The sequence below is a fragment of the Priapulus caudatus genome, unplaced genomic scaffold (assembly GCF_000485595.1).
Source record: "Priapulus caudatus unplaced genomic scaffold, Priapulus_caudatus-5.0.1 Scaffold730, whole genome shotgun sequence".
Classification (NCBI taxonomy): domain Eukaryota; kingdom Metazoa; phylum Priapulida; class Priapulimorpha; order Priapulimorphida; family Priapulidae; genus Priapulus; species Priapulus caudatus.
The window spans coordinates 51,191-66,859 of record NW_014577791.1 but is presented as its reverse complement, the minus strand read 5'-3'; the positions used below and the strand labels follow the sequence as shown (position 1 = coordinate 66,859).

General features: G+C 46.1%; 1 protein-coding gene across 1 annotated transcript in view; it reads left to right on the top strand.

The window, feature by feature from the left end:
• Positions 1–3,875: 3,875 nt before the first annotated feature.
• Positions 3,876–15,669, top strand: part of LOC106813142 (high-affinity lysophosphatidic acid receptor-like) — a 21,018-nt gene continuing 9,224 nt past the window's right edge. The window contains exons 1-2 of the mRNA XM_014817202.1: positions 3,876–4,525; positions 8,947–10,422. Of these exons, the coding sequence (XP_014672688.1) occupies positions 9,493–10,422 (930 nt within the window). The 5' untranslated portion in view covers positions 3,876–4,525; positions 8,947–9,492. The remainder of the gene's footprint in view (positions 4,526–8,946; positions 10,423–15,669) is intronic.

Below are 15,669 nucleotides of genomic sequence, written 5' to 3'. Positions count from 1 at the left end.
GCAGCAGCAATTAGCAGCAGTAGCAGCAGCAGTAGCAATAGCGCAAGTAGCAGCAGAGCAGTAGTACTAGTAGGGTAGCAGCAGCAATATCGCAGTAGCAGCAGCAGTAGAATAGCAGTAGCAGCAGCAGCAGTAGTACTAGAGTAGCAGCAGCAATATCAGCAGTAACAGCACGTAGCAATAGCAGTAGCAGCAGCAGCAGTTAAGCAGCTGCATTGGGGAGGAGGAGAGATGGCGGATACTGAATAGCATGATGTGTAAACATCGCTGGTGGGGCTTTTCCGCGGACTCACTGTGTCTGTCTAGCCGCTCGCGTAATTTGTTTACCCACTTGAGTCCGCGACCACAGCAATCAGCGCACTCCATTTCACTCGACTTCTCGCAAGCAACAATGTAAAATGAATACCACCTATCATACCCTAGACCCTAACACTAATCTGTACCGGACCGTAACACTTAACTATGAATCCACACCATCATATATACGAACCTATATTACAAAACACTATCTATGGTGAGTCCGGAACTCAACGTGTTCGGAAAACATTCCGTAGCGCTTACCCACAATATTAACTGAATTACTACACGCCACACTATATACGCGCGCACACCGCAACCTAGCTACATCAAACCGCATACATACACTACACGCACACGCAACACGCACTCCTACAACTTACACGCTACAACCAACGCAACACTGCACTAATATGTACAGCGCACACACGCACTCACCCACAAGCGCTCGTGCACGCCACACGGGCATACGCGCCACCTACACATACGCATTACAGCATACTAGCACGCACACACCACGAACTCGACACTGTGCGTTCGTGCACGCCACACGGTACACGGGCACTATGCACACACGACATCTCTATTCTCTCCTTCCGCGCACACATTCACGTACGCAGTAGTAACATGCAGACCATGTTGTGCTGCATATTGAAAAAAACACACGCGCGCGTCAATATTGCTCACTCCTTATTTTCCCTGATTTTATTTATAAACAATTTTACGCGGGGGAAATGTGAGAGCTTTTACGCAGGCATACGCAGTTAGCGTATCTGCTCCATCGATGTATTAGCGAAATCATTATTAGTTCGTGTGTACTGAAAGCCCCAATCGCCACACACAGCAACGCCACACGCGCCTGCGCACGCGTGTATTACTCTCTCTCTCCCTCTCGGTTGCTAGCTCTCTTTCTCGCTTCCAACATTTCTGCTGACCAGAGTACACACGCTATGTCCTATACGGAGGTTTGCCGGCTACCCATCTCATGTAATCAGTGTCTGGCAGCATGGCACCGTCTTGACACAGAGCGACGCCTCTGATGAAACCCCCCGCGGATGTGACTGCATGTCGACGTAGCTTCACTTAGCTCACTTCACTGTCAATAAAATTACGAACAAGAGTTCATTTACAGCGGTTCAAAGGAACTATCAGTGTAGGTCGCGTAGTGCAATCACGGATCTCTATTGGCATCCCGTACGCATGCGTCCACCGATATAGGCATCGGGTGCTCTGGTCCGTATAATATGTACCCCCACTCCTCATCAAAACCGAACACCGCAAGCGTCATCGTCTATCGCTTCCTCATTTGCATTGCGGTTCGGCCGGTAGAGTGCGCTGTCTCGGGAGAAATGCTCGCGCGCGATTCCAATTGAATCATATGAGGTTAAAATATTACGACAGGCACTATGGAACTGTCGGCCGCAGTAATATATGTTGAAGTATACAAAGCAAAATTTCATCAATCGAAATAAAGTGCGTGATGTTTAATGTTATCGAGGAAGAGAGTGAAAGAAATCGAGAAAGAGAGAGCGCGCGCTAGACAGGGAAGGGAGACGAGAGGGAGAGGGGAGTAAGAAAGGATATCAATAAACTTGCTATAATGACCAGGGCATTTCACCCATGTTGCCGTAGAGGGGGCATACAACAGTAACCCTCCGCAAATTTTTCACCGTTGCACTATTTGGTTCCTAGAAAAAGTCTTCTTTTTATTTTTTTTTCCGGTAAAATTCGGCACTAGAGTGCACTAATTTGCATTATGCACGCAGGATAGATGCCTCGTGAACGTCTAGAAGACATAAGGAGTAAGATTGGTCTTGTCGTGTATCCAAGTGGCGTATCCACGGTAACCGGGCGGCCATTTTGTGTTTGAAACGGGATCCGACTATTTTGTAGAAATGTGCATCGTTTAGCAGGCAAAAGTTTCGAGTGGAGAATAAAGCTGGAATCAGTGGTTATATAGCATGAATAAAGCGTATGTTGTGTATACGACGAAACAGTGTGAGTATTTTTAATTAATTTTTGTTCGATGCTTATTCAAGCCTGCTATATACCTGTCCCGTCTACTGCTGTAGCCTACACCACCTAGACGCGAAGCAACGAGATAAACATCATAAATGAAAATCAGACGAGATAAATCAACATCATAAATGAAATCGCTCGGCCAGGTCGCCCACAGGCGCTTGGAGCGTTTCAATAAAATATAAGGCTAAATAAATACGAAATCTATTTATTACCAAAGTCTTAATGTTTCTATACTTTCTTTCACCTATTATTGCCGACAATTTCCTGTAAATGCCGTCCAAATGCTTATCTGCAACAAACGTTGGCTGCCGCTGCACACTGACACATAAATATATTGTGTCATTACACTGTCATATTGAAACGCTCCAAGTGCCTGTGATATCGCCCAGGGCAACCGCGAGATTATTAGCGGCAACGAAATCTAATTAAATTCGCGCAATTTGCTATTTTCTATTTGCGGGGTGAAATTTTCTAATAGTTATAACGAGTTACGATTGACGATTGATGACAGAAAAAATCCGGTGACGACTCGAGATAACAAACATCGGAAGCGACACGACATCCTGGGTATAGCGAACACTTCACCGTTGCTTCTATACGCTGGCGATCTCAGTCGTCTCTTTCCGCATCTCGTACACCGTGTGCCAAGCTGTGTGGCAGTTCTGTCAGCACATGCTTCGAAAATAAATCGCACTTTTTTGTCGATTAGAGTTCCGGTCACGTAGGCAGACGATAATACGTGGTATAGCTGGCGACACACAAACAGTACAGATGTCGACAGTAAACCGATACGCGAGTGTTAAACGCGCCTAGAGTACGAACGTAGTTTTATTCGCGCCTAAGAACTCGTACCTACTCGTAATTAAGTGTCGTGCCTCCATTCATTATCCTTATGATCTCGACCACCTTAACTTATTAATTAGGGAACAGTTTTCGCAGAATTTCTCGCAACGCGTTGCGGATCTTTGCGAAATTAAACGCTGCATCTCTAATAATCATACTTCGTAATATTCGTACTCGTCATTTTAGAATGCATCACGAGAGAGTACGGATAACTTTTCGCGTGTAACTTAAGTATCTATATATCCGGCACATATCTGTAAATGTACATGTATGCGAGCTAGGTGATGAGGATGAAGCCGCATATTAGCGCGCAACGCTCGGTATATATAATCAAGAGTCCACAATAGAACCTTTTCTATTACGGCTGATAACCAGTCCTTATACGGACGGCTCCATTGTTAGCCGCACCTAATAGACTCTGCCACCTTCGGCCGTAATTACTGCTTTGTCAGCAATAACCATCCAGTTATCCCGCATCTTGCGTCAGCCTACCCTAACATTATCGCACTGGATCACGTTGTTTACGCTTGTCCGCGCGGGTGCATTAGTCTCACGTAACGTCTTCCCGGAAGGGGTCGGTTGCCCTGACCCACCCCCTCAGCATCACCATTACGTATACTCTCCCGCGTAATTGGGTGTGAACTATACAGCTGTGGGTCGTGCACGTGTGGCTACGGCGTTACGTCATGTGGCGACCTCCTCCTCGAGGCGATAATGCTCACGGGGGAGAGGTGTAAAAATAAATAATAATGTTGCATGAATAATTAAGTTGATTTGCAAGGTCTAAGTAATGACTTTGGCCCATCTGTGTGATTAATATGCCTCTGGAGTGATGCTTGATTACAAATATTGACGACGCTGTCGTTAACGGAGACAGTCGCTTGACCAATGGCTGGGTGTGAGCATCATGACGTCACATCCGACACTGGCGAACCTAGCTTTCATTGTTAGTGGCTGAGGCTGTTAGTGGCTGTAGCTCGTTGTATCGGTCAAGTGCACAGAGGGAGGCATGGACACACGAGTGGACGAAGGCGGTCCATCCACGCGAAACGTTTGTGTGCGCATGCGCGGGCCGTGACGTCAGCGACAGGCGGACGCGTGGGCGACATCGGTTATAAGCATATGACGTGCACATAGGTGTCAACTAACGTGAGCCTATGACAAAGAGTTCTAGCTCTGTCGCGTACACGTGCGATTCATAGTTAATAGAGTTTCAAACACGTTGGATTTTACCTGTGAGAATCTCACCTGTGGGAACGCGCAGCCGAACTTGCTCTTCAAAGTCTGTAGCGGCGACATAAACGTGGAAAGATTGCTAGCGGTAGGAGCGACATAAACTCTGACGGCAGAGAACTTCGCATCGGTAAATATATAACTGTAACTGTTTAGGAATTCAGGTAGCTCTAGAACTATAGCCCTATACGCTCCGCCACAGGCCTGTGGCAGAGCGAAGGGCTATAGTTCTAAAGCTAGAATTCAGGCGGACCGTGCGTGAGTGCGCACGTGCGTGCATCACTGTGTGTGTATGTATGCGGTACGCCCGGCCTGTATTATAATAAAGGAGTACGTATACCGTGTGTCAAACATGTGCGCCCACCTTTACACATCATCATCTCTCTCTCTCTCTCTCTTTCTCTCTCTCTCTCTCTCTCTCTCTCTCTCTCTTCTCTCGCTCTCTCTCACTCTCTCTTTCTCTCTCTCTCTCTCTCTCTCTCTCTCTCTCTCTCTCTCTTGCGCGCGCGCTCTCTCTGTGTTTTTTCCTTTTCTCTCTCTGTCTCTCTCGCTCTCTCTCTCTGTGTCTCCTTCTATCTATCTCTATCTCTATCTTTCTCTTTCTCTTTCTCTCTCTCTCTCTCTCTCTTTCTTTCTCTCTCGTTCTCTCTCTCTCTCTCTCTCGCTCTCTTTCTACTTCTCTTTTTTGTCTCTCTCTCTCTCTCTCCTCTCTCTCTCTGTCTCTCTGTCTCCTTCTATCTATCTCTATCTCTCTCGCTCTCTCTCTCTCTTTTTCTCTCTTTCTCTCTAGAGACGTTCAGTGATTGTTTTTGCCCGCACACACACATGCACGATATCATGTAACATCATCAGCTGTAAATATATCAGCTATAAGATTATTAGATTGATTACGCTAGCTGCTTTGCAGTGGGGCGCAGGCAGAGCCAGGTCAACCCATTTCAGATCTATATCTACACCGTCAAGAGATTGATTATTTGTTTTGTGTCACGTTTCGATCATCTGAAAGTGAAGTTATGATGACAATAACATGTCGTTGTGATCGTCAAGATTATATATATATATATAATTCTTGTATATAATCTTCAATAGAAATTTTCTATTATGGTACTCTTGATATATATGATCATAATTGGTACTATATTGTGAGAGCTTCGTTTCTAGTTTTATCGGCGTCGATATGCTGCTAGCAGGAGTAAGATAATATAGATTAATCTATATTATCTTACTCCTGCTGCTATATATACAGCATCTTCAAAATGCCTATAGGTCAGTTATACTGACTAGTAATATTTACAACTTGTTTTTATATCGTTTGTGCTTCGACGCAAAAAAGCGAACGCTGTTCACTGAAAAATGTATTCATGACTCCTCTTCAACCAGACTAGGAGAGATTCCTGAAATATCGAAAACACTGGGAATAATAAGAAGGAGCGGAAACTTGCGGATCGACCATCGATCGTACAATTCTGGAAACTTTGGTCGTGAAGTACATAGATATGGACACTAGTAGTTTGAGCACTAGATGATTTTGCGCATAATCGGCACAATACGTTATTTACACGTAATTATCATATTCGATGAGTTGGCATTTACATGGTAAAAGAGTAGTCGTTCCACTATAAAGTTGCTTCACATAGCGTTGACTTAATTATATCGATCCTCCATGTTAATTATCGTCCGGTCAGTGATTTACTTTAAGTTATTAATATAACGCAAAACCAATGCAAATCGATTGATTCTTGATAAGTCACGAGACTCCGCACCACATAGGTGGCAAAAGTACAAAGGGTCTATCGCGCCTTTTCAATCTATGTCGGCCTAAATGGCAATTGTGATTTTTAGATTAAAATTAGACATTAGCAAAGAGGTCTGAGTGTCTATATCGAATTGGTCACTGTTGGTTAAGTTATTATCAAAGGCATTCAAAACACACACGATGTCCAGGCCTCAGTGGCTGGAAAAAATCAATGATATTCCTAATTACTGCATCGTTATCTAATGCAGTGCAGGAGCCCGAGTGTGCCGAGTGATATTTTGGGGGGTCAATTCAAGCATGAACAATTCCAAGCTTGATTCTATATCAGAATATGTATAGCTAGTTCGCCCGAGCTGGGAATTCATCGGCGTGCTGCGGTATTGATGACACGACCAGCGTTGCTAACTAAATCGCACAAGTATGGCGTGATGGTCAAATGTCCTGGACATGCCATACATAAACCAACGAGTAGATATATAATTCTCTATTATCTACTTCCTGATAAAACCAAGAGCATATAGAAAGAATACTTCTTTTATGCTCTTGATATAACCCTTGATAGACTCTTGATATTAACGCTACGTAACGCTGACTTCAACGCACACGCGGTAGCTATCTGTCATACACACATAACGAACGGCCCTTGTGCATGTTGTCTCTGCGTATTTTGCGTGTGTCTACGTGTAATGGTACACATACAATATAATGTCTACCACTCTCTGTTTCAACCCGACTATAAGCCAAACGGTGGTGCGCGTCGCAACTCGTCGTCCGCAGGAAGCAGAGAGAGAGAAGATGAGAGAGAGGAGGAAGAGAAGAACGAGAGAGAGAGATTAAAGAGAGAAGAGTAGAGAGAGAGAGAGAGAGAGAGAGAGCAGAAGAGAGCGAGAGAGAGAGAGGGGGGGGGGCGCATTGTGAAGGCGTAGTGGGCATATTGACCGACACTCCACACGCGGCGCACCCACACGCGAATGCGACCTATGCAACCGCAGGTTCGGTTAGCCGAACCGGAACAACGGTAATAACTCGTTATCGCAGTGCGAAAAGTGAGCTCTCGTATTATAATTGGGCGCGCAGGACTAACCAACCAACTCACCAAGGGTTTCACGCCTTTATTAACATACTAACCGGAGCCTCGTGTAATAAGTGGTATGCAGCAGGAAACGCTATGTGTCGACGCCTTCCACGTGAGGCGACAATCAAGGAATGTCGTATCGATATATATATATGCTCAGATTTAATTAAAAATGCAGCGCCATCTGTCGCAGTATTGTGACATTGATCACCGGGCTCCCGGCGGGGAGACGTTATAGTTCATTCTAGACGGAAACAATAACAGTTGACACACACACACACACACACTAACACACACACACACACAACACACAGCACACACACACATCACGACACACACACACACACCATCACACATGCAAAAAAACGCACGACACACACACACACACACAAACAACACACACACACACACACACACACACACACACAGCACACACCACCATACACGCCCCTATATTTATATTATATAAATTATAATATTATATTATTTATAATATATATATTATATATATATATTATATATAATATTATACTATACCCTCCGGACAGTAGGATATATAAAAGGATCAGTGAGAAAGGGTCTGCTTCCACATATTTGAAGCTGTTACTGGAAGTGTTGTGAAGGATAGAGACAAAAAGAGTGAGAGAGCTGAGAGGGAAAATGAGGTTGGGGGTTAGAAAGAGGAGAGAGAGATCGAGAAAGAGAGAAAGTCGCAACACTAGCAATAAGAAAAACGGCGCTGAGAGAGAATAAGGAAGAGGGAGAGAGAGCGAGAGGAAGAGAGAGAGAGGAGAAGAGAGAGATTGAGTGAGAGAGAGATGAGATGAGAGAGAATGAGAGTGTTGCACACTTGTGTGAGAGAGAGAGCCGAGATATGAAGAGAGAGAGGAGGAGAAGAGGAGGGGGCGGGAGAAGGAGAGACATGGCCAGAAAGATGAGAGAAGAAGACGAGAGACAGAGAGAGAAAGGAGAGAGAGATGAGAGACGAGAGAGAGAAGACGAGAAAGGGGGGGGGGGGGACGAGAAGAGAGAGAGAAGAGAGAGAAGAGAGAGAGAGAGAGAGAGAGATGTGAGAGGAGCGAGAGATGAGCGAGAGAGAGACAGCGCGCGCAGCGGACCTACCGACGAGGTCACTCTCTGCGTTTGCATTTAAATAAACATGTAAATTTAAATAACGTAATGCGCTAAAAATGTATAATTTAAACATGTTGCGTCTGTTCTCGCTTCTTGAACGCGTGACGTCCATACATAACTGCACGGAGTATCTTTATCTATCACTTTTTCTCCTATTTCGCAGCTCTCTCTCTCTCTCTCTCTCTTATCTCTTCTCTCTCTCTCTCTCTCTCTCTCTCTCTCTCTCTCTCTCGCTCTCTCTCTGTCTCTTTTTCTCTCTGGCTCTCTCTCTCTCTCTCTCTATCTATCTCTCTCTCGCGCTCTCTCTCTCTCTTTTTCCCTTCCTCCCTCCCTCTCCTCTTCTCCGCCTCGCCGAAGCGTTACATGGAGGGTGTGAGGGATCTCTCTCCCTCTCCCTCTCTCTGCCTCTCCCTGTCTGTCTCTCACTAATTCACTCACTCACTCCCTCATTTACTCACTCTCTCACTCACTACCTGACGTGATTGACTGCTCTGCATATGCGCGAACCTCGTTACTCTATTACCCGCCAGTAAAACAGCGCACCCCGTAATATTATAGTTTTTTTATCGTCTGGTTTGTTTTGCAGTCAGCTGGATCCACTGAACGCCCACGTTGCGGTTAAGCGTCACGAGCGAGCGTAACCCGCAGACGAACGAGGAGTTTTCTTCGGCGGGAAAATGTCTTGATTCGACCGGCAACAGGGCGTTGTCATCGTCATCGTCATCGTCAGCGTCATCGTCATCGCCGTCGTCATCGTCATCGCCGTCGTCGCTGCAGACGATAATTTCGGCCGGTGTTAGATGGTGTGTTGTTGTGGACGCCCGCATGTGTCGATCTGTGAATAAGTGTGTTCGTCGCTGCTGAAGATTGATGCTATCGTCGATCAGCTGACTCCCACTAGAGGGCGTGGCGATGTAGGCTGATGCACCCAGCCATATATTGGCACCAGAGCGTAAGAATTCTATTGGCTAAACAATACCCATACAAACCCACACACACGCACGAACACACACGCGCGCGCGCACACACACGCAGACGCACGCACGCACATACATACGCACACATATACACTCGCATACTGTTAGTGGCGCCCCCACCTGCGCAAACAGGAGGCGCCACCATCGGCTCATAAATGACCATAGTGACGCCCTTCGAGCCGATGTCGATGGCGACGACGACGATGTCTAGCGCGCCACCTAGCGGCACCACCGACCTGTGGTGGTCGACGCCGCCGGAGGGCGCCGCGAACGCGACGACCTTAAGCGACGACCTTGCGACGTTGTCGCTGCCAGCCAAGGTCATCCTCACGACGCTCATCGTCGTCTTCATCACGATGGCGTTCTTCGGCAACGTGATGGTCATCCTGACCGTGCTGCGGCACCGCGGCATGCGCACGCGCACGAACATGTTCATCGTCAACCTTGCCGTCGCCGACGCGCTCGTCGCCGTGCTCGTCATGCCATTCAGCGCCAACACGGTCGTTCGCGGAACGTGGACGTTCTCGCGCAACTTCTGCATGTTCAACGCCTTCACGATGGCGTTCTTTCTCATCGCCTCCATCCACACGCTCATGTACATCTCGCTGCACAAGTACATCTCAATCACGCGACCGTTCAGTCGCTTCATGACGCCGCGTCGCATCGGAGCCATGATCGTCTGCGTGTGGGCGTGGGCGGCCGTCGTCGGCATAACGCTGTTCGTGTGGACGACGGCCGGGTATAAACCCGGGGCGATGCAGTGCGGGCCCGTCATCCCACGCACGCAGCGCGAGAAAGCTCACTCGCTGTTCGTCACCATCACCTGCTTCGCCTGCCCGTTGGCGATCATGATTTACTGCTACTTTGGCATCTTCCGCGAGATTCGGCGCCACTCGGCGCGCCTGAAGCAGCACACGCACATGGACCCCGACCACGTCATCGAGCAGCAGAAGCGCATCACGATGACGCTGCTGCTCGTGCTCTTCTGCTTCATCCTTTGCTGGCTTCCTTACATCGTCTACTCGAACTACGCCGCTCTGGTGTCGCGCGACAAGGAGCACATCAGCCCGATATGGAACGCAGTGGTAGGTGTCTGCACCGCGTGCAGTCTTCTTAGCACTCTACTGTTCTGTACTGTACTGTACTGTATTGTACAGTACTGTACTGTATTGTACAGTACTGTACTGTACTGTACTGTACTGTACTGTTCTGTACTGTACTGTACTGTACTGTACTGTACTGTACTGTACTGTACTGTACTGTACTGCGCAGTACTGTACTGTACTCTTCTCTACTCTACTCTACTGTAATGTACTGTACTGTACTGTGGGTGCGTACTGGCGGGGCTAGGTTTAGGTCTATCTAGCGCAGGAAGCAGGGAGCACTAATTATTGGGGAGGGGGGAGGGCTATATCATCGCTCCAACAGAGGGCACCCTTCCTTTGATCACATACCAGATATCCGTAACACACAGATATTTCTTGCGGTATTCGCGTAAGTTGAGGCACGAGCTCGTATTTCGCGGTAAAACATCGTATTTAATATTTTTTAAAGCATATACTTAATTATGTGTTTTCATATATACAAATACTTGTTTGTGTATTGATCACAATGATTAGTAATCATAATACTAATACGAGCGTCCCACGGTCTCACGCAGTCTCTACATCTGCTCAAGGGCGTCTTCCTAAACTCGTAAATTAGATTTTATAGCTATAATGTCAGACATATTCGTCAGCGATATGAATTTTTCTTTCTATCAGAGCAGATTCTATTGCCAAGAATGCCCAAAGTGAAGGGACAAGCTTGGCTCATGCTCATGTTAATACTGTACAACATGGGCACATGTAAACGCTTAGGTAAATGTCTCGAATAGCCGCCCCTTGATGGATAGCAGGCCCGAGGAAAGATGCGGTGACGTAATCGGCATCCAATCAGCGGTGGCCTGTTTAACTTACCGCGAGCTTATTTGCCCCCACGTTATATCACTGCGGGTATATAGACACAGGCGAAGGTTTTCTCAGCGACAGCTCGCTGTTGTTCATGTGTGCGTACGTGTGTGCGTACCTTCGTATTAGTGTGTGTGCGTACCTTTGTATTAGTGTGTGTGCGTACCTTTAGCTTCGTTTCTAGTTTTATCGGCGTCGATATGCTTTTATATATATATATATAATTCTTGTATATAATCTTCAATAGAAATTTTCTATTATGGTACTCTTGATATATATGATCATAATTGGTACTATATTGTGAGAGCTTCGTTTCTAGTTTTATCGGCGTCGATATGCTGCTATATATACAGCATCTTCAAAATGCCTATAGGTCAGTTATACTGACTAGTAATATTTACAACTTGTTTTTATATCGGTTTGGTGCTTCGACGCAAAAAGCGAACGCTGTCACTGAAAAATGTATTCATGACTCTCTTCAACCAGACTAGAGAGATTCCTGAAATATCGAAAACACTGGGAATAACTAAGAAGGAGCGGAAACTTGCGGATCGACCATCGATCGTACTTTCAACTTTGGTCGTGAAGTACATAGATATGGACACTAGTAGTTTGAGCACTAGATGATTTTGCGCATAATCGGCAAATACGTTATTTACACGTAATATCAAGAGTGCATAATAGAGATTCTATGCTCTCTATTATGCACTCTTGGTAATATCAATATCGATGAGGTTGGCATTTACATGGTAAGAGTAGTCGTCACTATAAAGTGTTCACAGCGTGACCTAATTATATCGATCCTCCATGTTAATTATCGTCGAGTCAGTGATTTCTTTAAGGTTAATATAAGCGCAAAACCAATCAAAAATCGATTGATTCTTGAAGTCACGAGACTTCGCACCACATAGGTGCAAAAAGTACAAAGGTCTATCGCGCCTTTTCAAATCTATGTCGCCTAATGGCAAGTGATTTTTAGATAAAAATTAGACAATTACAAAGATGGCTGAGTGTCTATATGAAATGGTCACTTTGGTTAGAGTTATCAAGGCATCAAACACACACGATGTCACGCCCTCAGGCTGGAAAAATCAATGATATCCTATTACTGCATCGTTATCTATGCAGTGCAGGACCCGATGTGCCAGTGATATTTGGGTCAATTCAGGCATGACAATTCCCAATGCTTGATTCTATATCAGAATATGTATAGCTAGTTCGCCGAGCTGGGAATTCATCGGCGTGCTGCGGTATTGATGACACGACCGCGTGTAACTAAATCGCACAAGTATGGCGTGATGGCTGCATGCTGACATGCATACATATAACCAAGAGTAGATAATAGGGTATAATAGGGTATAATGGAATAATAGGGTATAGTAGGGTATAATAGGAGGGTATAATAGGGTCCCTATTATACACTCCTAATATAACCAAGAGTAGATAATATAAATCTCTATTATCTACTCCTGATAAAACCAAGAGCATATAAAGAATACCTTCTTTATATGCTCTTGATATAACCCTTGATAGACTCTTGATATAACGCTACGTAACGCTGACTTCAACGCACACGCGTATATAGCTATCTGTATACACACATAACGAAACGGTGTGCATGTTTCTCTGCGTATTTGCGTGTGTACGTGTAATGGTACACATACAATAATAATGTTACACGCTCTTTTCACACCGACTATAGCCAAACGGTGGTCGCGTCGCAACTCCGTCCGGCAGAGAGAGAGAGAGAGAGAGAGAGAGAGAGAGAGAGAGAGAGAGAGAGAGAGAGAGAGAGAGAGTGTAGGCGTGCGTGTATGCGTGCGCGCGTACGTGCGTGGGGTCGTCACCATCGTTGTCTGTGAACACGGTAGGATATGCCACGCCGTGCCGACGTCACGACCGCCATTGCAACGCGTACGGTCGATCGCCCCAACGGCGTGCACGTGGTGTTTCCGTGTTTTATGAACGCACGCAGACGCGTTGTGCCTGAGACTGTTTCGAATGTAAATCCCTCCAAAATAGTGATCATCGTCATTAATTCCTGGCATGATGAAAGAGCGACGCTGTCCTGACCTTTACGCGTTGTATACAGGAGCTAAGTAGGCTATTGTTTTGGCGGTGGCTTAGCCGCTCTTTGCGTGGGAACGGGTGCCAACCATCAGTTGCCCGTAACATTATTTTGTACATCTTTGAAATTTAACCCAAAAAACAACAACATGAAGTTACTCAGTAACTGTGTACTAAACTGTGTTACAATACAATTAAACACGAGAAGTTCGCGTTTAAATAGCAGTAGAACGAAATTAAATATATTTAATATGCATTATCTTGTTCATAAAATATATCAAGAATATCTCATTAGAAAACATGATATTCTTAACTGATTATTAGAGAGTGTAACATGACAAGTCTATACGAAAACCTCACGTGTGGTTGGCGCGCGCGCACGCGTGCATGTCTCTGTGTGCGTGCGTGCGTGCGTGTGTGTGTGCCCTTAACCCAATCGCAACGGAATAAAGCGAAAACGTACAAAAACACGGCATGAGTAATTGCATATAGGCCTATGCAGTAATTCTGTTCCGAATATTACGAGCTAGGATTTTTTCTTCACGTTTTCAACGTTTACAACGAAATACACATATAACCTGATACACGATCTACGTACATACGTACGAGCGGCTCTCCGCTAACGATATATAGTTTTATTAATCACGTCAATAATATGCGTCGGGTTTCAGCAGGCTGTATGAGCGTAGGGGCGTAGCCAACTCAGCTTCTTTGGCGGAGGGGGGGGGTAACGACGCATTCGGTTTGTGCGTGCTCGGTGGTTGACCGTGGGCAGTTAACGGCCATTGACCATGTAATGCTATCAGGAGAAATAATAATAGATTAAATCTATTATTATTCACTCCTGATAGCATGTACGTCGGTCTGGGGTGGGGAAAACTGCCCCCTTAACCACCCTGAGGCGTAGTTTTTGTCGTTGTCGAGGGAGGATTTTGTCGTTCCCGCGTCATCGTAAAAAAGGCGAGAAAGGGTATCCTACCCTATTTAAGATGAGTGCCGGCGTGCATGCGTTCGTGCGTGCCTGCGTACGTACATGTGCGCGCGTGGGTTCGTGCGTGTGCGCGTGTGTGTGTGCGTGTGTGTGCGTGCGTGACTGTGCACGCGCGCGTGTGTGTCTGTGCGTGCATGTGTGTGTGCGAGTGCGTGCGTGTTTCTGTGTGTGAGGTGGTCACACCGAGTAAGTTTCGTATGTTAGCCGCGTTAACTATAACCCTATTCTTAACACTATTACAGCAACTCTACCCGGATCCGCTTCTGGTCAGTCTACTCGGATGCAATCTGGCTCGGATGCAATCTGGCTCGGATGCAATCTGGCTCGGATGCAACCTGGCTCGGATGCAACCCGGAGAGCCGTAGCGATCCCAATCCGAATTTATCTCAATCTCTCTTTTTTCGTCTCACTTTGGTCGGATTTCAACCCGCAGAGGAGAGGTCGAATGAACCCGACAATTGCGAATAAGAGTGACTATACGTGGAGTTGTAAGCGTGTTAGGTGGTTGAGCGGCTGCACGTTTCAGCATCCTTCCTGGTTAGCTCGAACGCCTTTCTGATGATAAATAATTAATTTCTGCACCGATGTTAAGCTTTACGTTTACAAGCTGCGTAATGCGGCAAAGACACGGGAGCTTATACGCTGACTCATAGATCCAAATCGGCCATCTTGAATCACGTGCCGCTCGGTGGCGCGTGACGTGTATCCGTTTCCGTTAGTGCGAGAAATTCGGTTGACCTACCGTGGTGTGTTAACGCGTGTTCCAACATGTTCTGCTTGCATCTATGACAAATACGACATACGCATATACGCTCTCCTATGACACTATTTGTCATAGGAAGATTCTTCCTATGACAGATATTGTTGTATGTGTTGTGCGCATCATAGGAGTTTAGGATCGCTATTATGAACGCAAGCAGTGAATTTCAGTTGTAAAGCGGCGTTGTTTCGAAGTTGACTCGCCTATATTTGTCATAGGAAGAATCTTCCTATGACAAATAGTGTAACGTTCTTTTCACGCGTCGCGAGCGTTGAATGCGTTTCTATTTAACCTTCGATTATTCACAACAATTTATTTTTTTCGTGAACACAACGGAAGAACTATTTTTCCGGCTTCTAGTGCGATATTAAAAATCGCTTGTCTTACTGGTTCAGTTAGCACCTTTTGCGGCTTCCGCGGCGGAGTTTTCCCGATGCTTTGTATATAGCCTAAGGAGAGACCAAGTAGCTGCACGGCTGCACGCACACACACGCGCGTGTGCGTACGTGCGTGGATACACACGCGTGTGCGTGCGTGCGTGGATACACGCGCGTGTGCGTGCGTG